The sequence below is a fragment of the Capra hircus genome, chromosome 29 (genome assembly GCF_001704415.2).
Source record: "Capra hircus breed San Clemente chromosome 29, ASM170441v1, whole genome shotgun sequence".
NCBI lineage: Eukaryota > Metazoa > Chordata > Mammalia > Artiodactyla > Bovidae > Capra > Capra hircus.
The window spans coordinates 50,190,464-50,217,304 of NC_030836.1; the positions used below are offsets into that span (position 1 = coordinate 50,190,464).

At 64.7% G+C, this 26,841-nt stretch overlaps 2 protein-coding genes across 4 annotated transcripts; one reads left to right on the forward strand and one right to left on the reverse strand.

Moving 5' to 3' along the window:
• On the forward strand, positions 257 to 21,151 carry TRPM5 (transient receptor potential cation channel subfamily M member 5). 2 transcript variants are annotated; one of them, XM_018043007.1, is made up of 26 exons: positions 257 to 288; positions 3,290 to 3,355; positions 3,648 to 3,774; positions 4,130 to 4,310; positions 5,206 to 5,372; positions 6,119 to 6,302; positions 7,550 to 7,614; positions 7,712 to 7,903; positions 8,145 to 8,247; positions 9,597 to 9,715; positions 10,000 to 10,323; positions 10,488 to 10,628; positions 10,735 to 10,858; positions 11,174 to 11,319; positions 14,149 to 14,261; positions 14,612 to 14,704; positions 14,817 to 15,075; positions 15,205 to 15,323; positions 15,490 to 15,622; positions 15,696 to 15,870; positions 18,444 to 18,597; positions 18,912 to 19,093; positions 19,245 to 19,377; positions 19,899 to 19,971; positions 20,289 to 20,355; positions 20,698 to 21,151. In XM_018043007.1, the coding sequence occupies exons 3-26, from the start codon at positions 3,658 to 3,660 to the stop codon at positions 20,802 to 20,804; spliced, it is 3,471 nt and encodes a 1,156-aa protein (XP_017898496.1). In that variant the 5' UTR covers positions 257 to 288; positions 3,290 to 3,355; positions 3,648 to 3,657; the 3' UTR covers positions 20,805 to 21,151. The 2 variants fall into 2 exon arrangements, with proteins under 2 accessions (XP_017898496.1, XP_017898495.1); XM_018043006.1 differs by lacking the exon at positions 257 to 288 and having other exon boundaries at positions 2,967 to 3,355.
• On the reverse strand, positions 21,947 to 25,857 carry TSSC4 (tumor suppressing subtransferable candidate 4). 2 transcript variants are annotated; one of them, XM_018043008.1, is made up of 3 exons: positions 25,710 to 25,857; positions 23,334 to 23,449; positions 21,947 to 23,186 (listed from the first exon to the last, which is right to left on the reverse strand). In XM_018043008.1, exon 3 carries the CDS (start codon positions 23,162 to 23,164, stop codon positions 22,187 to 22,189), a length of 978 nt encoding a protein of 325 aa, XP_017898497.1. In that variant the 5' UTR covers positions 23,165 to 23,186; positions 23,334 to 23,449; positions 25,710 to 25,857; the 3' UTR covers positions 21,947 to 22,186. The 2 variants fall into 2 exon arrangements, with proteins under 2 accessions (XP_017898497.1, XP_017898498.1); XM_018043009.1 differs by lacking the exon at positions 25,710 to 25,857 and adding an exon at positions 24,994 to 25,703.

The following is a 26,841-nucleotide window of genomic DNA, read 5'->3' on the forward strand; positions in this document are numbered from 1 at the left end:
CTGCCAACCCCCACGGGACCCTCTCAACACCAGGAGACTGGTGCTGCCCAAGGGGTCCCTGGGCCCATCAGAGAGGGACGGCTGGCCCTTGTGCCCGGTGGCTTGGCCAGAGCAGCCCTGTGGGCTGGGCCGGGCCTAGATCAGGTGGCGCCCAGCTCTGCTCACAGCATTGGCTGCCCAAGTGCCAGGCGTGGAGGGCAGGGAGGGGCAGGCGGGCAGGCTGTGGGCCCCTCCACCCACCCCTTGGCCGGCAGTCACACGTTCGGGCCTCAGGGAGAAAGCAGGCAGGTAGGAGCCCGGCCGCCAGCCCCCGGGGGGAGGAGGGGGCGCCCTGCCCCCCGGTCACTTCCTGCCCCGTGCCTCGGTTTCTCCCCTGGACCCTGGAATGAGTCCTGCCTTCCTGGGGCTGCAGACGGATGGTCCCTCCGTGGGTAAGGCGGGGTGTCTGGGAAGGAGCCTGCAGAGGGCCTGGTCCAGAGGAGCAGCCCCGGGGCCCTGGGGGCCAGACGCAGGGAGCTGGCGCTCATAGCCGGGGCCCGTCTGGTTGGGGGCTGAGTGCTGGCTGCAGAGTGTGGGACCCCTGGACACCCCGTCCTGGTCACCACGTTCTACCATCTCGGGAGGGAGGGCCAGGCCCGAGCGGTGAGGGGCTGGCCCCGGTGACATGGCCCTGGGAGGGCCCGGGCTGGGACCCCCTGGGGCCTGGCTGCCCAGGTCCACGGCACTGGGGCTGCTTCCAGAGACCCCTGGCCAGGGGTGGCCGTCTGCCCCTCTGCCCGCTCCGAGCACGAGCCCCAGCACCTCTGCTGCCGGAGCTGAAGAGCTCGCCTCCATTCTGTTCTGCCTGTCGGGGTGGGGGGTGGGATTCCAGCGGGGATGACTCAGGACCCCCGGGCGCCTGGCCTCCCCCGCCCCCTCCAGGAACAGGGGCCTCTAGCCCGGACACCTGCTCATGCAAATCCGCTGTTTGCATATCCTTCCCGCTCCGGCCCCATTTGCCTGGAGCCCCTCCCACCCCCAGCACTCAGTGCCGCCCCCGCCCCCCCGGTGCTTAGGGCCACCCCCACCATGCCCAGTGACCCCCAGCACTCAGCACAGGGCCCAATGCCCCTCAGCCCCTGGGCTGGGAAGCCAGAGGTCAGGGACCAGGCTTCGGGGTTGGGGGTGAGGGGTGTGGGGTGAGGGGTCAGGTGGTGGCCCCAGGGAAGGCAAAACTGGGGCTTCGGACCACCTGCCTCTCAGCAAGGAAAGGGCAGCGTGGGCTGGCGGGAGAGCACCACAGCACCCCTCCTGAGACAGAGGCCAGCCCCAGGCCCCCCCGCCTCTGGGGTAGCAAGCCTGGGGCTCACGAACCGTGAGCACTCCAGTGCTGCCCAGGGCCCCCACACACCGGGCCAGGGCGCGTCCAGCGGTGGGGAGGGAGGCCACCCCCACAAGCCCTGCCCTGTCCCCGCCGAATGGTGGGAAGGCTCCCCACGTCACTGCCTGCACTCTGTGGTTGAAGAGCGTCCCCCAAGTTCACGTCCGCCCTGAATCTCAGAATGCTCGGAAAGAGGGTCTTTGCAGAAGCACGGAGTGATGGTGAGGCCATAGGGAGGGGGGCAGCCCCTCGAGCAGTGACCGGTGTCCTTATAAGGAGACGGGGAGATGGAGGCAGAGGCTGGAGGGACGCTGGAGCCCCCAGAGCTGGACGGGGTGAGAAGGACCCTGCCCTAGAGCCTGCTGAGAGAGTGAGGCCCTGTGCGCCTTGATTTGGGGTTTCTGGCCTCCAGAGCCTCCTGTCGCTCTAAGACGCCCAGCGGGTGGTCATTCGTTAGGGCGCCCTGGGACCCTCCAGCAGTTATAACCCCAAGGGTAGCAGGGCCAAGGAGGTGCCCGAGCCCAGGCCAGGCCTAGCCCCCCTTGCCCCTACCCCGGCTCTGCAGTCACGTGCGGGCCCCCCACTCTCTGCGTGTGTCCCAGCAGCGGGCGCCCAGCGTGGGGGGCTGGGGAGGTGTGGGGGGGGGGCGTGGATGCAAATCCTCCCCCACCCTCTCCCAGAGCTGGGAAGGGGGGAATTTGAATACGGCCTTTCCAAGCCGGTGATTAACGATCTTCCGTCCTGGAGGCTGTGTGTGGGGATGGGGCCTGGGTGTGGAGGGCAACACCCGGGCTCTGGGAGTGCCCTGGCAGTGCCAAGGTCCCACAGGGGGTGGAGGACAAGGGGAGGCGAGTCTCTGCTCGGAGGCCGGAACCCACCGCGGTGCGGACCGCTCTCCCCGCAGGGCCAGGGGAGCGTCCGCCCTGCTCTTCCCACTGCTGGGCCCGGCGCCCCCGGCCTTGGCCGCATCCCTGCAGCCTCGGTGTCCATCCTCACTCAGCTTCTTCCCCTCCTTCTAAGGCTACTTTGGTCAGTGGACCAGAGCCCATCCCGATGAGCCCCTCTCGCTGATCACATCCGCAAAGGGCTTACTTCCACAACAAGCACATTCACAGGCCCCAGAAGCGAGGGCGTGGACGCGTAGCTTTGGGGAACGCGCCACTTTGGGGGATGCGGTGGTGGGCCGGTGCTGGCCTGCAGGGGCCCTGCCCACGCCTGCCGGCCCCGCCTGTGTGCACAGGTGGCCCTCTCTAAGAATCAAAGGGCTGGCCTGGCCCCGAGAACCGAGGGAGTCACTCTCCTTTCACAGAGGGCCCATCCTGGCTGGGCCCTGCCCAGGGCACCTCCCAGGGGATGGCAGTGGACGGGGCGGCCGTGGAGCTGGAGCTTCCCAGGGTGGGCCTGGTAGGGCAGGGCCTCTTGGGTCTGCCGGGACCTGGGGTCCCATCAGCTCTGCTCCTTCTGTGGACATAGGAGGGCCGGGGCAGGGGGTGGGGCGCTCTCCCCATGGGTCTGCAGAGGAGGCTGCTGGAAAGAGCAGGTTGCGGGGGGCCATGCTGGCTGTGGCCGGGGGGCGGGGAGCTGGGTGGCTGGTCTGCCGTGGGTCCAGGAGGCACGGGGGCGTTTGTCATCAGGCGGGTTGATGGGACCCAGATCCTGTCCCTTGGCGGTTCCTGGGACCCCTCCAGGCACGTGGGCAGTGCTGGGCTGGAGTGAGGACTAGGTGGGCAGGTCTCTGGGAGGGACTGGGGGTTAAGGAGGAGGCCCCGTCCCTCCTCACCTGAGCTTCATGCACCTGTTTGCCTGCTGCCCCCTCTCTGCTGGGCAGCCGGCGCCCAGGGTGCCATGCCTGTCCTGGGTTGGCAGGGCTGTGGTATGGTGGGGTATAGGGTGGGCTGCAAGACTTCCACTGCCTTTTGGGGTTTCCAGGACACCCCCTGCCAAAGGCTCAGCAGAAGTGGCAACGGACAGGCTGGCTCGTGGTGCTGCGGGAGGGTGAGTAGAAGTGCGGGGTGGGGAGGAAGCCAGGAGGAGCTTCCATCCTGGCCTGGGGCCGGGAGCTCTGGCAGGTTGAAGACAGCAATGCAGATGGGAGGCAGGCAGAGATCGAGGGGCTACAGGAGGGCTGGGGTCACGGTCAGGGTTGGGGACTGCAGGAAAGGGCGGTGGGGCAGGTGACCCCCTTTCTGCCTGCACCCAGGCTTCCCTGCGAAGGCAGTGGGGCCTCCGTCAGGAGGTGGGCTGGGGCTCGCCTAGCGTGCCCTCAGGGTGGGCTCTGTCCCTGCAGACAGGACCCCATGCAGGACGCCGGGGGCACCCGTCCTGGCAGCCCCGGGGGTGCTGGAGACACACGGGGGCCGAGCCTGGGCCGGGGTGAGATCGTCTTCGGAGGGTCTGGGAAGAAGCGAGGCAAGGTGAGAGCTGCCCCCACCTGGGGACTGGCCGGCACCACCCTCTGTGCTACCCTGGGCCCTGGGCCCTGGACACCCATCTCCTCTGGGCCACTCTCTCATAAGGGGTCTGTTTGGAGCCCCCAGGAAGGCGGAACTCTACAGCTGGCAGCCCCCTCTGGCTTTTGCCTCCTACCCCAACACATGGCAGGTCCAGGCTCCTCCTCCAGCCAGCCCTGGCTGCTCACAAGTCGCCCAGTGGGTCCAGATGGCCTGGGGAGCCCTGGCCTTCAGCTGTGGCCCTGCCCCCACCCTCTGGAGCCCAGCCCACCCCTGTGCCTAGCGCCCCTCGCCCTGCACCCCTGCTCCCACCCTGCAGTTCGTGAGGGTGCCCAGCAGCGTAGCCCCGTCTGTGCTCTTCGACCTCCTGCTGGCCGAGTGGCACCTGCCGGCCCCCAACCTAGTGGTGTCGCTGGTGGGCGAGGAGAGGCCCTTTGCGATGAAGCCGTGGCTGCGAGATGTGCTACGCAAGGGGCTGGTGAAGGCGGCTCAGAGCACAGGTGGGTCAGGGGGCAAGAGGGTCAGGGCACGGGTCAGGGGGCAGGTGGGTCAGGGCGCAGGTCAGGGGACAGGTGGCTCAGGGCGCAGGTGGGTCAGGGAGCAGGCAGGTCACAGTGCAGTTGGGTCAAGGGGCAGGTGGCTCAGGGCACGGGTGGGTCAGGGCACAGGCGGGTTAGGGTGCAGGCAGCTCAGGGCGCAGGCAGGTCAGGGTGCAGGCGGGTCAGGGGGCAGGTGGGTCAGGGCGCAGGTCAGGGCACAGGTGGGTCAGGGCGCGAGAGGGTCAGGGCGCGGTCGGGTCAGGGGGCAGGCAGGTCAGAATACCTGAGAGGTCCCACGCCGGCCCTCAGCCGCCATCCCCATGGTCGCCCTCCCTCCGAGGCGCTGCGGGGCGGTGGGAGCCGCTCTGGGGTACACGGCCAAGGGACTGAAGGTCTCCAGGCTCAGAGCCTCCCCCAGGAGAGCCGGGCCAAGTGTGGGGCCAACAGGCCTCAGTGGGAGACCCGGGAAGGCTGCAGACCCCACAGCCTGCTGCCCACAGCCGGGCCTCCCCGACCCCAGCTATTGGGACAGCACGCTGGCCAGCCGGTCGCTGGGGTCAGAATTAAACTCCAGGACTTTGATTTCAGGGGCTGGGCCTTCAGAAAGCCCAGTCAGGGAGGGGGCTTTCTGCCCTCCTCCACCCCAGAAACGACTGCAGAAGAGACAGAGGCCCTGCTGACTGTCGGGCCAAGGGCTGCGTGTGCTAGAAGGACGTCCTGGGCTCTGGGCCAGCACAGACTGGGGTCAGAGTCTCTGTCCAGAGGGCAGCGGGGCCTGCCTCCAGCCCTAACCCTGACCTTGGTCCTGGAGGGCGCCTGGGGGGGCCCCTGTGCTCAGGGACCCCTGTGCCCACAGGAGCCTGGATCCTGACCAGCGCGCTCCGAGTGGGTCTCGCCCGCTACGTCGGGCAGGCTGTGCGCGACCACTCCCTGGCCAGCACATCCACCAAGGCCCGCGTGGTGGCCATCGGCATCGCCTCTCTGGGCCGCGTGCTGCACCGCCGGCTCCTGGACCACGCCCAGGTGGGCGCAGGGCTCTGGGCGCTCGGGCCGTGGGACAGAGCGGGACGGGGGTGCCCCCAGAGATCGGGGCTGGAGGATGTGCCTGACAGAGGTCACTAGGGCCATCTCACAGGCTGACCACACTACACCATCTGTGACTGAGCCCCCACCTGCCAGGGCAGCAGTGGACAGACGAGCCCTACCCTTGGTGGTCAGGGTGGGGGGCGGGGCGGTGCTCACAGGCCTGGGAGGGAATGAGGCTGCTCTAAGGGACAGAGGTGGTGCCCTGGCGCCACGGGGGTGAGGCTGGACCCAGAGCTGGTGGCGGGGGAGGGAGGCAGAGGGAGGGAGATGAAGGGAGGGGAGAGGGGATCCAGAGGCCTCCTGCCCAGTGAGAGGCCAGCAGAAGGCAGCATCTCCCAGGACCCGAGTGGGGAGGGGGCTGCCAGGCTCCCAGCCGGCACAGGCCTGGAGTGGGCACCTGGTTTCCGAAGACCCCACCCAGACCGGCACCCAAACGCCCGGCTCGGCCACCACCCCGCAAGCTCTGTGACCTGGGGCTGGCTGGTGTCTTCCGCCCTACCCAGACGGGGGCCTGAGGCAGGTCCCCAGAAAGACAGGCAGCCCCGTGAGTGGAGCCCCCCTCTACCCAGCATGCGGGGTTCTGTCTGGAGGGTACCTTCCCTGGGCGCCCCCCACAGCAGCAGCGGCCCTCCCTCCATCTGGGGGAGCAGGCCGCGCCTGGGCCTCACGGCATGTGTGCCTAGGGGACCAGCCCCGTGCACTATCCCTTGGACAACGGAGGCGGCCAGGGCCCCTTCTGCCCCCTGGACAACAATCACTCCCACTTCATCCTGGTGGAGCCAGGGGCCCCCGGGGAGGGCGACGGGCCCACGGAGCTGCGGCTGCGGCTGGAGAAGTATATCTCGGAGCAGAGGACGGGTTACGGGGGTGAGGCTGCCCGGGGGCGGGGCTGCCCGCGGGGGAGGGGCGGGGGCGGTCCACAGGAGCGGGGGCTGCCGGGAACACCGTGGTGGGGGGTCGCAGGGGTGGACAGGGCTGAAGGACCACCAGCTTGGGCCGGGACGGGCATTCCAGGCACCAAACATGCCAGAGCGTTGAGACCTGGGCCACTGGGGGGTCCCGGGTGAGGGGGCTGCTGGCCAGGGTGATGGGGGGCAAGGCTCTGGGGAGTCCCTGCCGGGAGGGAGCATTTCCCCCAAGCAGCAGAGTGCTGCCAGTGACCCCCCCACCCCACCCCGACCAGAGGCCCGGCTGGGGGCTCCAGGCTCTACCAGGAAAGTGAGACGTGCGAGTTTCCAGGGGCCTGTCTCCCTCCACCGCCGGCGGTTCACTGCCTGCAGGGGGCAGTGCTGCCTGAGGAGCGGGCTCCAGCGTGGCCAGGGCGGGTCTGAAAGCGGGATTTGCCAAAGCCCGTGTATTTACAACTAACATTTACAATCACAATATACGTGGCATCGCTGGCAATATTTATAAGCAGAGTGTGTATCTGCCAACTGAGCGCTCTAGTGAAAACGCAACCTCAGCCGTTTAACCCTCACCTTGAGGACGCAGGACTGGCCCGGGCTGCTGAAGCCGGGAGGCTCACACCCTCTCTGCACCGTACCCTTCCCGCTCGGCAGGCGCCTTGGGAGTTAGAGGGGACCGTTCTCTGGGCCGGGGGCTGTCCATTCTGTCCTGCCTCCTCCGGGCAGTTTGCCAAGCTTTCCCCACACAGCCCACCCGGCAGGTCCGGGCTTCTGGGGCTGCACATTCAAAAGTCTCACAGCTGGTTTTTTGGGGGTAAGTGACTGGCCCACGCCCCTCCTCCTTCACCACCCTGAGGTGCTATGGGGCCCTCGATGGCCTGGCAAGGGGTCAGTGGAGCTTCCTGCCCTGGCCGGGGAGAGATGCCCGCCGTTGGAACGTGGTTGGCGTGGCCAGGGACCCGATGTTCGACTTGACGTTTAAACAGCCATGAAGCGACCACACTGGAGAGTAGGGTGTGGGCCTGGCATTCTTGTCCCGGGTGACAGGACAGCTGGGAGCCCCTCTGGAGAAAAAGCCTCTTGCCTGGAGTTTGCCCAGAAATGCCACAGGCTGGTGGTCTGAGGCCCGGGGGGTTACCCCACAGGAGGCCTCCGGGCCCTCTGCTCACCCGGGCACCTGGGTGGACGCTATGCTCCATCTGCCCACAGGAGCCAGCAGCATCGAGATCCCTGTCCTCTGCCTGCTGGTCAATGGGGACCCCAGCACCCTGGAGGTAGGGCAGGCGGGGGTTTCCCACAGGGCCCCCCAGCTGGGGCCGGGATGGCGCCTGGTGCTGATCGGGCCCACTGTGCCCCCTCCACCTGCCTCAGAGGATTTCCAGGGCCGTGGAGCACGCCGCCCCGTGGCTGATCCTGGCGGGCTCGGGGGGCATCGCAGACGTGCTCGCTGCCCTCGTGAACCAGCCCCACGTCCTGGCGCCCCAGGTGGCCGAGAAGCAGTTTAGGGAGAAGTTCCCCAGTGAGCACGTCTCCAGGGAGGACGTCGTGCGCTGGACCAGGCTGGTATGAGCCGCCGGAGAGAGGACCACGTGCTCACCCTGCCCTAGACCCCAGACCCTGGACTGCGTGTCCATGCCCAGCCCTGCTGGCTGCAAAGCCCCTGGGCTGGCCCCCGCTTCAGGCCCTTGTGGAATGGGGACGCCTGGCTCTGAGGGTGGGGCTGCCCTGGGCCCGGGGGACGGCGGGCTGGCATTCTGGCTGGGGGCCGCGGGGTCACCTCCGGGCCTTTGTCCTGGGGTCCCAGCTACAGACCATCGTGGCCCACCGGCACCTGCTCACCGTACATGACTTCGAGCAGGAGGGCTCCGAGGAGCTGGACACAGTCATCCTCAAGGCGCTGGTGAAAGGTGAGGCCGGGCCGCGCCTGCCGGGGCCCCGCGGGAGGCGCTGGGCGGGGCGGGCGGCCGGCCAGCCCGGCGAGGGCAGCCCCCACCCCGGGCTCTCGGCCTCCAGGAGCCTGCGCCCGGGGTGGCGGCCCTCTGCTGCGATGCTGCGTGTGCCAGCGTGAGTGGCCGTGTGCGAGCGTTTGAGCGTGCGCACAGCTGCTGCTCACTTGGGCGGCAGCACGTGTGACCAGACTGGAGGACCACAGAGCCTTCCAGGGCCTCCACACGATGATGACGTGCAAGTCCACAAGAGGCTCTGTCTCTGGAGGTTTTACGTTAGCTGTATTTTATCACAAATTCGTTTAACTATTTAATCATTCATCCCTAATTTTTACTTATTTAGTCTTGGCCGCGCTTGGTCTCTCTCACTGCACTCGGGCTTTGCCCTGGTTGTGGTGTGCGGGCTCTCACCGTGGAGATCCCTCTCGTCATGGACACGGGCCCCAGGGCGCCCGGGCCTCAGTGGTGGTGCTGCGTGGGTTTCGTGGCACCGCGACACGGGGGAACCTCCTGGAGCAGGGAGTGAGCCTGTGTCCCCCTGCATTGGTGGGCGGATGCTTAACCTCTGGATCACCAGGGAAGTCCTTAGAAAACGACAGTGTTTGGTTAATTCAAGGGTTTCAGTGCTTTTTCAAGGTGGGCCACGCCTACTGTAGCTCCCGAGCATGTCCACCACCCAGAAGACCCACTAGGCCCCTGCTCCCCCCAGCCTTTGGCGACCACGAGCCTGCGTGTCTATGGATCTGCCCGCTGGGGGCACTTCCTGGACATGGGCCCACACACCTTGTAGCCTTGGGAGTCCTTCTCGGAGCACGATGCTCTGGGCGGTCGTTCAAGGCGCTGTAGACGGTATAGGGGCGCCAGCCCTTTAGGACAGCGACAGTCCGCATTTTGTTTCCCTGTCCCCCTGTGGAGGGACATTCGGGTGGCCTCCACTTCCTCGCTGTCCCTCAGTGTGTTTCTCATTGAACGTAAACACCTGTTGCAGGGCTGACCGCTGGCAGGGGACACAGACAGGAAGGGGCTCTGTGGGGCAGGAGGCACCCTTGAGGATGGGAAGGCTCCTCCAGACAGATGCCTGCTCCCCACTATGCCACTCAGCCCTAGGGTCCCCTTGGGGTCCTGGAGCTCCCAGCAGTGGGGTGGGTGGAGTCTTGTGGCTCCTTGCCAGTACTCAGAGGGCGGGGAGGGAACCGGGGCATCGTTTCCATGGCCACACATCTAGGAGGCCCACCTTGAGGGACCCTGTGCCCACTGGCTCTGCCGGCTCCTGGGCCCCCCTTCACCCACTCCGCCTTCCCTGCCCGCAGCCTGCAAGAGCCACAGCCAGGAGGCGCAGGACTACCTGGACGAACTGAAGCTGGCCGTGGCCTGGGACCGCGTGGACATCGCCAAGAGCGAGATCTTCAACGGGGACGTGGAGTGGAAGGTGGCTCCTGGCTCTGGCGGGCACTGGGCGGGGACCCTGATGAGGGCTGGGGGCAGGTGGTGTCCAGGGCCAGCCTGGCCTGGCTGTTGCCAGGGGAGCCAGGCAGGCCAGGGCACCTCCCGTTGGGCCTCAGTCGTCGGCATCCCAGGCAGGATGGGCTAAACGTCAGTGGGCGCAGGCAAGGCGGGGCACCCAGGAGCTGGGGGTCTTGTGGAGGGTCCCCACACCCCTCCCTGGGCTCTCTTCTCCACGGGCTCCCTCTCACCCTCCACCCGGCGCCCCAGTCCAGTGACTTGGAGGAGGTGATGATGGACGCGCTGGTGAGCAACAAGCCCGAGTTCGTGCGCCTCTTCGTGGACAACGGCGCGGACGTGGCGGACTTCCTGACGTACGGGAGGCTGCAGCAGCTCTACCGCTCCGTGGCCCCCAAGAGCCTGCTCTTCGACCTGCTGCAGCGCAAGCACGAGGAGGGCCGGCTGACGCTGGCCGGGCTGGGTGCCCAGCAGGCCCGGGAGCCGCCCGCCGGGCCACCCGCCTTCTCCCTGCACGAGGTGTCGCGAGTACTCAAGGACTTCCTGCACGACGCCTGCCGTGGGCTCTACCAGGCGGTGAGTGCAGGCTGGGGGTGGCAAATGCGGCAGGAGGTGGGGGCGTGAGTGCGGGCGGGGGCGGTGAGAGGGGCGGGCGGGGGTGTGTGAGTGTGGGGGTCGGGGGGCAGGGTGCGTGAGTGCGCGCAGGGCCATGGCCACAGGCTGACACCCCTGCCCTCCAGGAGCGGGGCCCGGCCCGGAGGAACTCGGGCCAGAAGGGGCTTCTGGACTTGAACCAGAGGAGCGAGGACCCCTGGAGGGACCTGTTCCTGTGGGCGGTGCTGCAGAACCGCCACGAGATGGCCACCTACTTCTGGGCCATGGTGCGGAGGGCGGGAGGGGGGCTGGGGGTCCCAGGGGGCTGGGAGGACGCTGGGAGAGGCCTGTGGAGGCTGGGAGGTGGCTGCACACTTAGGCCCGGCCTCCCAGGGCCAGGAGGGGGTGGCTGCCGCTCTGGCCGCCTGCAAGATACTCAAAGAGATGTCCCACCTGGAGACGGAGGCCGAGGTGGGCCGGACTCTGAGGGAGGCCAAGTACGAGCAGCTGGCCCTGGGTGAGCACGGGGGTGGGCACCGGGGGCGGGCACCGGGGGCGGGGCTGGGTGCCCGATGAGGACAAAGCCCCACGTCTCGGGCCGGCCCAGTGGGGACACTCAGGGAGAGAGACACCCCCACGTCCTGACGGAGAGGCCCCCACGTCCCGACGGGGAGGCCCCCATGTTCCGACAGGGAGGCCGGGTGGGGACGGGCGTCTCTCGAAGCCCCCAGGAAGGTGGGCGCAGGCGCACAGCCCGTCCTGCGGGTCCAGCTCTGCAGGGGAGGCGCCCGGCGGTCGGGCCTGGGCGTCACGCCAGTGGCCACCCCCGCAGACCTCTTCTCCCAGTGTTACCGCCACAGCGAGGAACGCGCCTTCGCCCTGCTGGTGCGTCGGAACCGCTGCTGGAACAGAACCACCTGCCTGCACCTGGCCACCGAGGCCGACACCAAGGCCTTCTTTGCCCATGACGGGGTGCAGGTGAGCCCCGGGGCGTGCTGTGGGTGTGGCCTGGGCAGAGAGCAGGTGCCCCAGCCAGCTCCCTCAGGCCCTCACCTGGACAGTGTCCAGGCCATCGGGGTGGGCAGGTCCATTCCTGGAAGCCGCCCACCTGACTCCCTCTGCTGGCCACTCTCCCCACTAGCCCCAAGTCCAGCCCTTTCTCCACTTCTCAGTTCAGTTCAGTCGCTCAGTCGTTTCCGATTCTTTGCGACCCCATGGACTGCAGCACGCCAGGCTTCTCTGTCGATCACCAACTCCCGGAGCTTACTCAAATTTATGTCCATTGAGTCACTGATGCCATCCAACCATCTCATCCTCTGTCGTCCCCCTCTCCTCCTGCCTTCAATTTTCCCAGCATGAGGGTCTTTTCCAATGAGTTGGTTCTTCGCATCAGGTGGCCAAAGTATTGACGTTTCAGTTTCAACATCAGTACTTCCAATGAATATTCAGGACTGATTTCTTTTAGGATTGATTGGTTGGATCTCCTTGCAACCCGAGGGACTCTCAAGAGTCTTCAACACCACAGTTCAAAAGCATCAGTTCTTCAGCGCTCAGCCTTCTTTATGGTCCAACTCTCACATCCATACATGACCACTGGAAAAACCATAGCCTTGACTAGACGGACCTTTGCTGGCAGAGTAATGTCTCTGCTTTTTAATACTGTCTAGGTTGGTCATAACTTTTCTTCCAAGGAGCAAGTATCCTTTAATTTCATGGCTGCAGTCACCATCTACAGTGATTTCGGAGCCCAAAAAGATAAAGTCTGTCACTGTTTCCATTGTTTCCCCATCTATTTGCCATGAAGTGATCGCATCTGATGCCATGATCTTAGCTTTCTGAATGTTGAGTTTTAGGCCAACTTTTTCACTCTCCTCTCACTTTCATCAAGAGGCTCTTTAGCGCTTCACTTTCTGCCATAAGGGTGGTGTCATCTGCATATCTGAGGTTGTTGATATTTCTCCTGGCAACACTGATGCCAGCTTGTGCTTCCTCCAGCTCAGCATTTCGCATGACGTGCTCTGCATGTAACTTAACTAAGCAGGGTGACAATACACAGCCTTGACGTACTCCTTTCCCACTTTGGAGCCAGTCTGTTGTTCCATGTCCAGTTCTAACTGTTGCTTCTTGACCTGCATACAGGTTTCTCAGGACGCAGGTCGGGGGTCTGGTATTCCCATTTCTTTAAGAATTCTCTACAGTTTATTGTGATCCACACAGTCAAAGGCCTTGGCATAGTCAATAAAGTAGAAGTAGATGTTTTTCTGGAACTCGCTTGCATTTTCCTTGATCCAGCAGATGTTGGCAATTTGATCTCTGGCTCCTCTGCCTTTTCTAAAACCAGCTTAAACATCTGGAAGTTCACGGTTCACGTATTGCTGAAGCCTGGCTTGGAGAGTTTTGGCCAGTACTTTACTGGCGTGTGAGATGGGTGCAATTGTGCGATAGTTTGAGCATTCTTTGGCATTACCTTTCTTTGGGATTGGAATGAAAACTGACCTTTTCCAGTCCTGTGGCCACTGCTGAGTTTTCCGGATTTGCTGCATATTGAGTGCAGCACTTTCACAGCATCATCTTTTAGGATTTGAAATAACTCAACTGGAATTCCATCACCTCCACTAGCTTTGTTCATAGTCATGCTTCCTAAGGCCCACTTGACTTCACGTTCCAGAATGTCTGGCTCTAGGTGAGTGATCACACCACCGTGGTTATCTGGGTCACGATGATATTTTTTGTACAGTTCTTCTGTGCATTCTTGCCACCCCTCCTTAATATCTTCTGCCTCTGTTAGGTCCATCCTTTATTGTGCTCATCTTTGCATGAAATGTTCCCTTGTATCTCTAATTTTCTTGGAGAGATTTCTAGTCTTTCCCATGCTATTGTTTTCCTTTATTTCTTTGCATTGATTGCTGAGGAAGGCTTTCTTATCTCTCCTTGCTATTCTTTGGAACTCTGCATTCAAATGGGTATATCTTTCCTTTTCTTCTCTGCCTTTAGCTTTTTTCTTTTCTCAGCTATTTGTAAAGCCTCTTCAGACAATCATTTTGCCTTTTTGCATTTCTTTTTCTTGGGGATGGTCTTGATCCCTGCCTCCTGTACAATGTCATGAACCTCTGTCCATAGTTCTTTAGGCACTCTGTCTATCAGATCTAAACGCTTGAATCTATTTGTCATTCCTACTATATAATCATAAGGGGTTTGATTTAGGTCATACCTGAATGGTATAGCGGTTTTCCCTATTTTCCTCAATTTAAGTCTGAATTTGGCCATAAGGAGTTCATGATCTGAGCCACAGTCAGCTCCCGGTCTTGTTTTTGCTGACTGTATAGAGCTTCTCTATCTTTGGCTGCAGAGAATATAATCAGTCGATTTCAGGGTTGACCATCTGGTGGTGTCCGTGTGCAGAGTCGTCTCTCGTGCAGTTGGAAGCGGGCGTTGGCTGTGACCAGTGGGTCTCTTGGCAAAACTCTGTGAGCCTTTGCCCTGCTTCATTCTGTACTCCAAGGGCAAATTCGCCTGTCACTCCAGGTGTCTCCTGACTGCCTACTTTTGCTTTCCAGTCCCCTATGGTGGAGAGGACAGCTTTTTTGGGGTGTTAGTCCTCCACTTCTGGTCTCAGCAAAAGTCAACCCTGCTAACTTGGAGCCTGGCCTCCCTCCATGGAAGGTGTTCCTTCTCCACCAGGAGGGAGGCTCTGGGGGCTCCAGGCTGGGAGGGCTGATGCCTTAGCTGAATCCTGAAGGGGTTCAGGCTGCTGCGGGCACTGGGGCAGGTGTGGAGGGTCGGGGCAACAGCACCCCTTTGTTTCAGGCCTTCCTGACCAAGATCTGGTGGGGGGATATGGCCTCGGGCACCTCCATCCTGCGGCTGCTGGGCGCCTTCTTCTGCCCGGCCCTCGTCTACACCAACCTCATCACCTTCAGGTCCGTCAGCACATGCAGCAGCCGCTTGCCAGAGCTGTGCTGGTGGCGACAGCCCAGCCTCCCCTGCACCCCCTCACCGCATCCACATGGCCCCTGTGCGCCCCTCCCACACATCCTCATGACCCCTGTGCGCCCCCTCCAACCCCCGCATCCGCGTGGCCCCTGTGCGCCCCCTCCCCCGGCATCCTCATGGCCCCTGTGTGCACCCTCCCCCGCCCCACATGCTCGTGGCCCCTCTGCGTGCCCCCTCCCCGCATCCCTCTGCAGTGCATCCGCTGGTTGGGTGCTCGGGGCCGAGTGGGAGCCTCGGGTGCCCTCCCCACGACCCTGAGGGGCTCCTGTGCTCGCAGCGAGGAGGCCCCTCTAAGGACAGGCCCAGAGGACCTGCAAGAGCTGGACAGTCTGGACACAGAGAAGAGCCTGCTCTGTGGCCTGGGCAGCGGGTAAGGGCCTGCAGAGGGGGCAGTGGTGGGGAGCTGGACTTCCGTGGGCAGGGGCGAGCTCTGGACCCTGGGTGCCCGTCTTACCATTGGCCGTGGCCTCCTTCGGGCGCAGGGCGGAGGAGCTGGCCGAGGCGCTGAGGAGCGAGGGTGACCGAGGCCAGAGAGCCGCCTTCCTGCTCACGCGCTGGAGGAAGTTCTGGGGGGCGCCCGTCACTGTGTTCCTTGGGAACGTGGTCATGTACTTTGCCTTCCTCTTCCTGTTCACCTACGTCCTGCTGGTGGACTTCCAGCCCCCTCCTCAGGGGCCGTCGGGGTCCGAGGTCGCCCTCTACTTTTGGGTCTTCACGCTGGTGCTGGAGGAGATCCGGCAGGTCAGTGGTGGGCCCGGCCCGGTTGCAGACGGAGCCCGGGGGGTTGCGGGTCACAGCCCGGCCCAGGAGGGGCCGTGCCCCTCGAGGGGGCACCCAGGCCGCCATCACTGGGCCGTCTGCCCCCGCCAGGGCTTCTTCACGGATGAGGACACGCACCTGGTGAAGAAGTTCACGCTCTACGTGGAGGACAACTGGAACAAGTGTGACATGGTGGCCATCTTCCTGTTCATCGCCGGGGTCACCTGCAGGTCTGGGGGCCCCAGGGCCTGGCAGGGGCAGCCCCGGGGGGTGGGGGGCAGGGCTGCCTCCAGGATGGGCCCGCCCGGGCCTGGCGCCCGGGCTGTGCGTCCCGGAGGAAGCCCCAGCCCTCTCTGGGCACGGGCGGCCGCCCAGCCTGCCCTCCCGCCCGCCCAGGATGCTGCCCCGGGCCTTCGAGGCCGGCCGCACGGTGCTCGCCATCGACTTCATGGTGTTCACACTCCGGCTCATCCACATCTTCGCCGTCCACAAGCAGCTGGGCCCCAAGATCATCATCGTGGAGCGGATGGTGAGCCCGGGCCAGGGCGGCGAGGCCGGGCCCCGCCGGGCGGGTGCTGACCCTTCTCCCCCCCGCCCCCGAGATGAAGGACGTCTTCTTCTTCCTCTTCTTCCTGAGCGTGTGGCTCGTGGCCTACGGCGTGGCCACGCAGGCGCTGCTGCACCCGCATGATGGCCGCCTGGAGTGGATCTTCCGCCGCGTGCTCTACCGGCCGTACCTGCAGATCTTCGGGCAGATCCCGCTGGACGAGATCGACGGTCAGCACTCAGCCCGGGCCGGGGGGCTCCGCGCGGGCCCCCGCCCCGGGGAGTCACAGCACTGAGACCCCCTAGCAGCACACTCCTTTTGTAAGACCCTGGACAGCCGGCCCTTCAGCAGGGCCTCTGGGGGTCACAGGAGACCCTGGCCTGATGGCTGACGGAGGGGAAGTCCCCAGGGCCAGCTCCCAGGCCCGGCACACCTGCCAGGTCATGTCCAGGCTGATGGGTGCCAGCTGTGGAGGCCCCAACCTCGGGCCCTGGGCGGGAGACAGAGATGGAGCTGCGGGCAGAGAGGGCCGTGAGCAGGCACTGGGCGCAGGGCTGGGTGCCCCCCTCATCGGCCATTGCCTGGTCTGGGCCCCAAGCTGGCCCTCCCAGCACGTCCCCACCGACAGTATGCATGCGGCCCACCTGCTGGGGAGGCCCTCAGCTGGAAGGCTGCTCCTGAGGGCACCCTAGCTTCTGGGGACCCACCCGACATGTAAGCCCAACACCCTGCCTGGCTTGTGTGGCCTGCCTGAGGGGGTGTCTCCAGGGAGGCCCCTGCATAGGGGTCGGGGTGGGGGCTGGTGGAAAGTGAAATTGCTCAGCGTTGTCCGACTCCTTCAGACCCTATGGACTGTAGCCCACTAGGCTCCTCTGTCTATGGGATTTTCCAGGCAGGACTACTGGAGTGGGTTGCCATTTCCTTCTCCAGGGGACCTTCCTGACCCAGGGATTGAACCTGGGTCTCCTGCATTGAGGGCAGACTCTTTACTGGCTGAGCCCCTAGGGAATCCTCCAAGAATTTCCTATGATAGTGCAGTGGCGGGTAGGGGGTGCTCGGGGAGCCTCGAGCTGGACCCAGAACACCTGTGTGGGCCCTGGCATGGCTGGGGTTCACTGAGGAGGAGGAGAAGGGGAACCAGCCCCTCCAACAAGGGGGGCCAGCATGGGGCCCCAGGGCTCCAGCCATGCTGGGCCCTCCCGGGGTGTGGAGCGGGGGCAGGGGGTCCTTCACTCAGGCAGGTGTCACGGGGCGATCACGGGCGCAGAGTCCCTAAGGCTGACTGCAGCCGCTAATGAGGCAGGTCAGCGCCCGTGACCTGGTAAATATTTGTCCATGGGACGAGGACGTGACTGAGACCGGCGGGCTCCGGGCTGAGGGGCTGTGCCGTCACGGGAGCTGCCTTCTAATTAGAGGGTTTTGCGGGCTCATTTCCTGGGCTGTTTTCTTAGTCCCCCCCACATGTGCTCTCCCACGGGCACCGTTTTCCAGGCCATTAGTTTAATGGGCCCCTGCCTGCCCTCCCCGGGCGGCCCCGCCTGGGGGACGCTGCCATGACCTCCAACTGCCCCAGTCCCACGGAGCTCCTCGGGAGGAGGCGGGACAAGTGGGCACCCAGGACCGGGCAGGGGTGGGGTCCCTCCCACCCTGATGGCCACGCATGGGTACGAGGGAACTCTGTTATGGTTTGGAGTCCCTAGGAGCCCGGGGTCACCTGGGCAGGACTAGGGGGTGCAGGCTCCCAGGGGTCCAGTTTTCAACACCACTGTAGCTGCCAGGCTGAGCCCCACTGTGGCAGCGCCAGCCTGGGCCAGTTTGCTGAGGGTCCCTCCCCCTCCCCGGGTCTCAGGGTGGACCCCCGGCCAGCCCTTCCCTGGGAGCCCACCGCCCTGTGGGCAGAGGGTGGTTTGCTAACTTACAGGTCGAGAGGGAAGGCATCCGCAGCCTGCGGTCCCAGCTAGGGTCCTGGGAGGCCGCGGGAGCCGGCTCCAAGTGTCCCGGGCAGATCCCCACTCTGGGCCCCAGGAGGCCCTGGGACCACCCGTCTCCCAGCTGGGCCTGGCGGCGCCTCTGGAAGTCCCCAGGGAGATGCAGGCGCCTCGCCGCCACGGAGCTGCTTCCGTCAGGCGCGCGGCTCTCCAGGCTGCTCGGGGTGCCCAGGGCGAGGACGGATGGATCCACAGGCCAGGAGGGTGGGGGCAGCCAGGGAGGGGTCTCACACAGAGCCTCCAGCCCCCATCGAAGTACCTCACTCAGGACGGGCTCATCCCGTGAGGGGGGCTCATCCCGTGAGGGAGACACACACGGCTCCAGGAGCCGGCTCGTCCTTGAGCCTGCGGTAACCTGTGTCAAGGGCGTTCTGCCTTTGGGAAGGTGCAGACCTGCCCCGCCTCAGACTCCTGTGGCGGGCAGTGAGCCACAGGCCTGAGAAGTCCTGCAGGAGAGACCCCATGCCCTCGCCAAGGCCAGTGCCCCCCATGCTGGCTGTGAGCAGAGCTCTGGGTGGGGGTGGGGTGACACGGGCTGGGCTTTGCCTCCAGAGCCCGTGGGCCGCTGTGACCTCAGCCCAGAGAAGCGGGGGACGCGGGGCTGGCACGGCCAGGCAGACCACCCAGGACCTGGTTGTCCCAGGACTTAGAGTCTGAGCGCCGAAGCCCGGGCTGTGCCCAGGAAAGCACAGGGACTGGCTGCCTCCCCAGCACCCCCGCCCTGGGTGGCCTCAACCGCAGGGACACGACTCTGGACGCCCGAGGGTGCTGGCGGCTCGGGCCCGCCCCAACCCCCCGCGCCCGGCCCCTTGCAGAAGCCCGCGTGAACTGCTCCCTGTACCCGCTGCTGCCGGAAGGCTCACCCTCCTGCCCCAACCTCTACGCCAACTGGGTGGTCATCCTCCTGCTGGTCACTTTCCTGCTGGTCACCAACGTGCTGCTCATGAACCTGCTCATCGCCATGTTCAGGTGGCTGCCCTGCTGTCTGGCTCTGTCCACTCTGGGGGCCTCTGTTCTGGTCTCCCTGGCCCAGGCCTGCCCAGCCCTCCAGCCCGCAGGGGCAGTCGCCTCTCTGCCCTTAGGAGGGGCTTGGATAAGGGGTGTCACCCCAGAGCTGGGGCTCCCCTCTGGCACTCAGGGCACCGAGGAGGTGGCGCAGGCCCGGCAGGTGTGTGCGGGCGGGTGCCCGGGTCTGCCGGGCTGCAGCAGAGGGGTGGTGGGGGACCCTAGGGGCGGGGCGGGGATTAGGGCCACGTGCCCACGCCACCCCCGGTCGCCCGCAGCTACACGTTCCAGGTGGTGCAGGGCAACGCGGACGCCTTCTGGAAGTTCCAGCGCTTCCACCTCATCGTGGAGTACCATGAGCGCCCCGCGCTGGCACCCCCATTCATCCTCCTTAGCCACCTGAGCCTGGTGCTCAAGAGGCTCCTGCAGAGGGGGACCCCGCAGAAGCGGGCACGCCTGGGTGAGGCTCCTGCCAGAACCGCACGGACAGAGGGGCCCTGGGCGGGGCCAGGGGGCAGCGGGCTCCAGCCCCCTCTGCGGCAGCCCCAAGGGCCTGCCTATCGTGGGGCCTCCAGGCCTGGGCCCTGCCCTGAGGCTGCCCGGCTCCACAGAGAGGGACCTGCCAGAGCCACTGGACCAGAAGGTGGTCACCTGGGAGGCGGTGCAGAAGGAGAACTTCCTGAGCGAGCTGGAGAAGCGCCGGAAGGAGGGCCAAGAGGAGCTGCTTCGGAAGGCGGCGCACAGGTGCAGGGGCGCCGAGCCCACAGAGCTGCCCGCAAGGGCCAGCGCCCTCCCTGCAGGGCCGGGAGGTGGTGGGGGCGCTGGTGGAGGGCCAGCTCAGGGCGGCTGGGAGATCTCTGGGGGTGGCAGGCTGCCTTAAGGCTGGCGTGGCCCCTCATGTCACTGGGTCTGGGCTGGGTAGGGACGTGGCCCGGTTCTAACAAGCAGACTCTCACCCTGGACTGGGCTCTGCTGGGTCAGGCCTGCCCTACACTTGAGGGTTGGTGCCAGTACTCACGGGGTTCCTCCTGCTCTGGGGCGAACCTCACACCCACACGCCTGGTCCTGCCTGCGGGTGGGGACAGCCCTGACCGCCCTCCCACCATACCCAAAGGGCCGGAGAACCCTGAACTCAGGCGCCCACAGAGGCTCAGTGACCCCCAAACACACCCGAAGGGCCTGGGCATCAGGGCAGGGTGATGGGAAGGCCCCTGGTGTGGGGCACTGGCCTTCAGCAGCCTGCTGCCTCCCCGCTCCCGCCACAGGGTGGACGTCGTAGCCAAGTACCTCGAGGGCCTGAGGGAACAGGAGAGGCGCGTCAGGCATCTGGAGTCTCAGGTGGGTGGGCGGGCGGACCAGGGTGCCCTTCTCCTGGGCAGGGCCTGGCAGGTGGGCGTGCAGTCAGAGCAGGGGCAGGGTGGAGAGGGCCTGGGGCTTCGGAACTCGTGCCTGCCCCTCCAGGAGGAGACCCTGCCGCTCCCTGGGGGTCCTGTGCTGAAGACCCCTCCCCGTCCACTCCTCACACACACACTGGAGCCTCTTCCTCCCTCTCCTGGAGTGACAGCCGCCAGAGCGGGGTTGGGGGCAGCTGGCTGGCAGGGCCGGGGGGGTGGATGCGGGCTCGGCCCCGGAGCCCCCAGCCTTCCCTCCTCCAGGTCGGCTACTGCGCGGCGCTCCTCTCCTCCATGGCTGAGTCGCTGGCCCGTGGCAGCGCCTACTGGAGTGAGTGTGATGGCCCCCATGCCCTGGGCACTTGGGGGGTGCGTGGGCATGGGCAACTCTCTGCCAGCCTGCAGGCCTGGGGGCTGTGTCCTCTGCCTCATCTTAGGCCTTCGCTTTCCACCTGTCCTGGGAGAAGACAGGCCCAGGTTTTGGATGGTCCTTGGCTGGCCATGGTCTTTAGGGTGGGTGTGACCCTCTGTGGGAACCCACCAACTCAACTGGGGCGTGGTTCATGGGCCCCACTGGCTGCTTCCCCCACCCACCCTGCCCAGGGCCAGCTCTCTCCAGGGCTGCCCCACTGGGTGCCCAGCAGCTGTAAAGGGGTCTTCCTTCCCCCCCCAGACTCTCGGAACTCCAGCACCGGGAACCCACCCGCCTCTGCTGACCACGGAGGAGCCCTGGGTAGCAGAGAGTGCCCAGAGGCTGGCCAGCCACCCTCCAACCCCTGAGCCACTTGGACATGAGCACAGGGAGCCCTGCATTCCCAGGGGCCCAGGCCTGGAGGGCACGGCCCTCGGCTAGTCATCCTGGGCCTCGTGGAGATGCCGGCACACCCCACCACCAGTCGAGCCCCCCAGGGGGGGTGCACCGCCCTCGCCCTGCCCAGCACCTCCGCAGGCCTGGGAGTGCAGCGGTGCGTGTCACGGGCCCCGAGCCCCATCCAGAGCCGACCAGCTGGGGCCAGAAGAGCAGGCCTCGCCGGGTGTACTGCTGGGGGGCCTCCCTTTAGGGGGGCAGCTGCCTTGGGGTCCACGCCCAACCTGTGTCACCCACCAAGAGACGTCTTTTTCTGAAATGCTTGGAGTTAGGATCTCTGTCTTCAAGACCCAGGCTGAGCGTTCAGCGTCAGCTGCTGCCCCACTCCAGACAGCACACACGGCGAGTGCCGGGCCATCCCATCTGGGCAGTGGCGGCAGGTCACCACCCCTACAGGACCCAGCGCCACCCCCCGAAAACTGCTTTATGGTCAATGGAGCTGGGAAAGCACACCCACACCTGGGGCTGCAGTCCCAAGGCAGAGGGGACCCCGGGAGGCGTATGTTTAGCGACGCATGTGACAAGGGACAGAGTCCAGGCCCCTCTGGGAACCCCACACAAGGCGAGTGAGCAGCCAGGCTGGTCTCCCCTTCCCTTGGGGACCTGGAGCCCTGGGGCAGGGGACACAGCGGCAGGGCCAGGCTGGGGCTCGACAGCCGTCACCGGAGCCACCCGGGCGCCCTCTAGGGACCGGCTCAGCGCCCAGCACAGCAGTCAGCAGCCCTGGCGACACCGGCCAGCCCCACACACAGGGGTCAGCGCAGCGTGCAGGGCCACCGGCCGCCGCTCCCCGGCCACGCCCCCACTCCGCTCTCCCCAGATCCACATCAGCCCCCGTCCCCAGCCCTCACGCCAGCAGCTGGGAGTCCTCCCTGGGACGGGCTGGGGTCTCAGCCTCTTGCTCGGGACCAAGGAGGGACTCGCCTCGGTCGAATAGAAAGACCTCCTCCTGACGAGTGCGGGACACTGGGGGCTGGAGGGCAGAGGGCCCCGGCTGCGGTCGCCGGGGGAGAGGTGGTCCACACAGACACACAGAGCCAGAGAAACACGTAGAGCCAGAGAAACACGTAGAGCCTTTACTGTCTCCCGGGCAGAGAATGGGTTGGGCCTCCATCGCCCCCAGCCCACACCCTGGCGAGGTCTCCATTTCCTGGTGGCACCTACAGGTAGCCGGCGGGCCAGCTTGCTGCCCTGGAGCCCTGAGCCCGCTCCAGCCCTGAAGCCGCCCTGGGGGCAGCGGTGGCCAGCCTTCCAGCACAGCCAGGTCAGGGAGGCGGCTGGGCGGTTTCCCGGTTCACACCTCCGCACCTGGGGCCTCGGGGCTGCCACCCTTGCTCCGGAAGTGGTCCCTGCTCCGCTTCTTGCTGCCATGGAAACCCACTGTCTCCACCAGCGGGGGGCTGCACCCAGAGCCGGCCTGCGCCATGCCCAGAGGTGCACCCACCTCCTGCAGGCCCCCTCGGGGTCCGCTCCACTCCTCGGCTTCGGGGCTCCCGGGCCTGGCCAGGTGGGCCAGCTCCACGGGGCCCTCACCCCCTGCCGCTCCTGGAACCCCAGGGTCACCCCTGCCCGGCTCCCCCGCCTTCCTGGGTACCCTCCTCCTGTCGGGACGAGCCTCACTGGCTCGGGTGGGTTTGGTGAAGACAAGCCGGCCCTCCCCGCAGCTGGAGGGGTCCTGGTTGAAGGAAAGCATGTAGTTGCCGGGGGCGGCCAGGTTCTGCGGGCCCAGGAAGGCCAGGGCGGCGGCCTGGTTGCTCTGCTCGCTGGCCTCGGCCACATCTTCCAGGCTGTACCTGGTCCAGCGCTCAGGGTGGGTCACGTAGTCAGGGACAGGGGGCGCCCTTGGGGCAGCAGGGCTCCCAGCAGCCCTACCTGGGCCCCCCGCTGCAGGCTGGCTGGAGGGTGTCAGCAGCTGCCGGAAGCTGCCCCCGTCACCCGGGCTGGCTGGAGCCACAGCAGGCACAGCCCGCCGGGCGGCCCCCTCCAGCCCATCAAAGATGCTATGGCTGCGCTGGGAGAAGGTGGAGCCCGTGCCTCTCAGGTGGAAGGGCTGCACTGCCTCTGTGGGGAGGCCTCTGGGGGGCGAGGGGGGCTCATCGGGGCCTGAATCCCCGGACGCCTCCCCAGGCAGCGCCCCCGGGGACAGGGCAGCCGCCCCAGCGCCATCAGGCAAACTAAGGTCGGAGTCCGAGTCGCTAAGGGAGCCAGTGTCCGGAGGCAGGGCGTCGGCCTCCGAGTCAGGGAAGTGTCGGCTGTCCCCTGCCTCTGCCATGTGTCCCCAGACCACGCCACACCTGCACCAAAACAGCCCCGGGAGTCCCCAGGACACAAGCTCACACCCACCACCCCAGGCAGGATCAGCAGGAAGAGCAGTGTCCCAGGAGGAAGGGCCAGCCCCCACCCCCACCCCCGCCGCACTGACCAAAAGCCTGGAGTCTTACCTCCCCGTCTGATGGGCGCCTGCTGGATGCTGGAGGGCAGGTGGGTTGAATGCTGATGAAGGTTCTTGGTGGCAAAGGCCCCCTGGTGCGGCTCTGCTCAGCGGCTCGGTGACTGGCTAAGGGCAGGGAGGGACAGCCAGCCATCAGACCAGACGGCGGACAAACGGAGGCGGCGCCAGCATCCCCGGAGTGGGCCTGGGTTCACAACGCCCCCAAACAGCCAGGCCCAGGGGCTGGTCCTTTGGACTTGTCAGCTCCCTCAGTCCTCGCCAGGCAGGGTTGGCTAGAGCCACTAGGGGCCCCGCACGGGGTGGTCTGGTAGAGCAGCCAGCCGGGGTGCCGACCCAGGGTCACCAGCGACCCTTGCGCTCCCTCTATCGGCCACGTGCGGTAGTGGCAGGCAGTTGCGTAACTGAGCTTAGCTCAGTTGCGTCCGACTCTTTGCAGCCTTTTGGATCGTAGCCTGCCAGGCTCCTCTGTCCGGAGAAGGCAAGGGCACCCCACTCCAGTGTTCTTGCCTGGAGAATCCCATGGACGGAGGAACCTGGTGGGCTGCCGTCTATGGGGTCGCACAGAGTCGGACACGACTGAAGCGACTTAGCAGCAGCAGCAGCAGCAGCAGGCTCCTCTGTCAACAGGATTTTCCAGGCAAGAACACTGGAGTGGGTGCCCTTGCCTTCTCCAATAAATAAGGAATGAATGAATGACACGTATAACATGTAATTTTGTGCTAAAGCGGGTATCACCCTCCTCACACTGGCTAGCAGCTGCAGGTGTGAAACATTAAAACAAAATGGAAACTGAGGGTATTCTGGCCATTAACTGAGTAATTTTTCACTTCGGAGAAAGACTGTCACTGTTTCGTTTTGACACAGTGCCGGTGTTTCCACACACTAGCATATTCAATGACTTTCTAATGGATTACAAGGAGTCGTGAAGAGGGATCACTCTTTTCAAAAAGTGAAATTACAGAATCGACATTGTTTCAGTCACTCGTCTAATCGTGGTAACTGACACGTCCTGTGGTGGTTCCACGTGATAGCTTATTACATGTTTTCAGGTCAGTGAGTGCTCAGAGGGACGGAAAACAGCTGACAGTCATGGCGGGAACTGCAGACTGGCTCACTGAACAGCTCGAACTGACTCAGTCAGACTTCACAAACATTTGCTGTGTGGATGAGGAGTACGTTTATTCACTGTGCTAACAACTGCAATAAAGAATTTTAGAGCTTGCTGCGGGATGCTGCCTGGGAGAAGGGCAGGCAGGGGGTACTCCACAAAGCCGGAGGCACCTGCCGGCTCTGTGGGGAGGAGGTGTGCTCCTGAGTGCAGAGATGCCCTGGCAGCTCCAGAAGGGACTGCAGCCAGGTCCTTGACATCTGAGGGTCAGGCTCTCAGGAAGCTGGCTCAGCCTTGCTCGGCAGCGGCCGGCCCCACAGCCCCTGAGGCAACCTCCAGCGACATCTGTGACCCTCCACACACCCTTCTCTTTCCCAGCGAGCACAGAAGTCCTGCCAACACCTGGTCAACATTCCAGTGTCACCAAGCACCCTGAAACTTGTTTCCAGGCTCAGAGGACAGGCCTCAGCCTCCACCAACTTCCTCTTCCCACCAGGCCTCCCTTGCTTGCCAAGGGTGACTACCTCGCTCCTGCACCCACCAAAGACCAGGCCAGGTGGACCGGGAGCGGCTCTGAGTGCCCTGCTCCAGGTCAAACGCAGGCGAGATCTCCATTCCTCTGGGCCTTGCATGACTCCCCAAATGAAGCAACAACTCCAAGAAAGCGGACACGAAGTAAACGCCAACGGTGTCTGTTTTAGGGCTGGCAGGACAGGAGTGGGGAGATAATTGGCCCGTCATTCAGTACACTGGAGGCAAAGCTGGAGCTTCGACCAGCCTCCGGCTTCCTAAATTTGCACTCCCGTCCCCTGGACGCCCGTGATCAGTGGGACACTGCGAGGGGAGCCGGGAATCGCGCCCCAAGATCGAGCATGCCAGGTCTGCGTCTCTTGAGTTCTCTGAGAACTTCCTGAGCTCACTGGAGGGCAGAGCTGAGTCCACGCTGACGGAGGCGCGGTTTTCTTAGGGCCGGGGTCGGGGCCGGCCAGGTCCCAGGGAGCGCTGGCTTCCTTGAGGGTTGTCTCTCTCCCCCAGGAGGCAGAGCCTTGATTTTCTCCACTCCACGCGCCCAGAATCTCGGCGCGTGCCCAGCAGGCGCTCGTTGTCAGCTGCCTGAGTCCTGCGGCCAAGTCGGGCGGGGGCGGGCCAAGGGTCCGGGCCTCACGAGGGTCTCCCTGGTTGGGGCAGCAGACTACGGACAGTGGCCCGCTGAAGCCGGACGGGTCAGCAGCGCGGCCCTCCCCACCAAAAACCTACCGGCTCACTTCGGCCTGGCTGCCTCCATCTTGAGCCGCGCTCAGCCCCGTGGGAAACCGAGTCCCCCGCTGGCCGATGGCCGCTTCTCCCGCGCCTGAAGAACTACATCTCCCACAAGGCACCTGGCTTCCACGCCCGAGGCCTATCGGGAGTGATGACTTTGCGCATGCGCTGCCTTCCCTACAGGAAACCGTGGCGCTCCTTCGCGAAGAGACCGGAATTGACTCAGGAAGGGAATCTGGGTGAGGAGGCAGGGCTGCGACTCCCAGAATGCTCCAGGGCTAACGGCCCGAGCCTCGTTCCTGGTACTGTAGCCCACTTTGCCGGAAGCTGCGAGAACCGGAAGTGCGTCAACGTATCCCGCGCGGTTCCCAGGCACTTCCGGCGCTGTTCCGGAGCAGCCGTCCCTGCTCTTTCGGGTCCCTGGAACCGGGCCGCGGGGCGTGTCTCGCGGTGTACATTTGTCCCGCCCACTGGACGACTCGGGCAGGCCGCCGCGTGGCAAGCCGCCTGAGGGAGGCGCCCTGGCCTCGCCTGCCGATCGTCTGACTAGTCATTTCTGCTCCGAAAGTGAAAGTCTCCCAGTCGTGTCCTACTTTGCGACCCTGTGGACTATTCAGTTGAGTCGCTCAGTCGTGTCCAACTCTTTGCGACCCCATGAATCGCAGCACGCCAGGCCTCCCTGTCCATCACCATCTCCCGGAGTTCACTCAGACTCACGTCCATCGAGTCGGTGATGCCATCCAGCCATCTCATCCTCGGTCGTCCCCTTCTTCTCCTGCCCCCAATCCCTCCCAGCATCAGAGTCTTTTCCAATGAGTCAACTCTTCGCATGAGGTGGCCAAAGTACTGGAGTTTCAGCTTTAGCATCATTCCTTCCAAAGAAACGCCAGGGCTGATCTCCTTCAGAATGGACTGGTTGGATCTCCTTGCAGTCCAAGGGACCCTCAAGAGGCTTCTCCAACACCACAGTTCAAAAGCATCAATTCTTTGGCTCTCAGCCTTCTTCACAATCCAACTCTCATATCCATACATGACCACAGGAAAAACCATAGCCTTGACTAGACGGACCTTAGTCGGCAAGGTAATATCTCTGCTTTTGAATATGCTATCTAGGTTGGTCATAACTTTT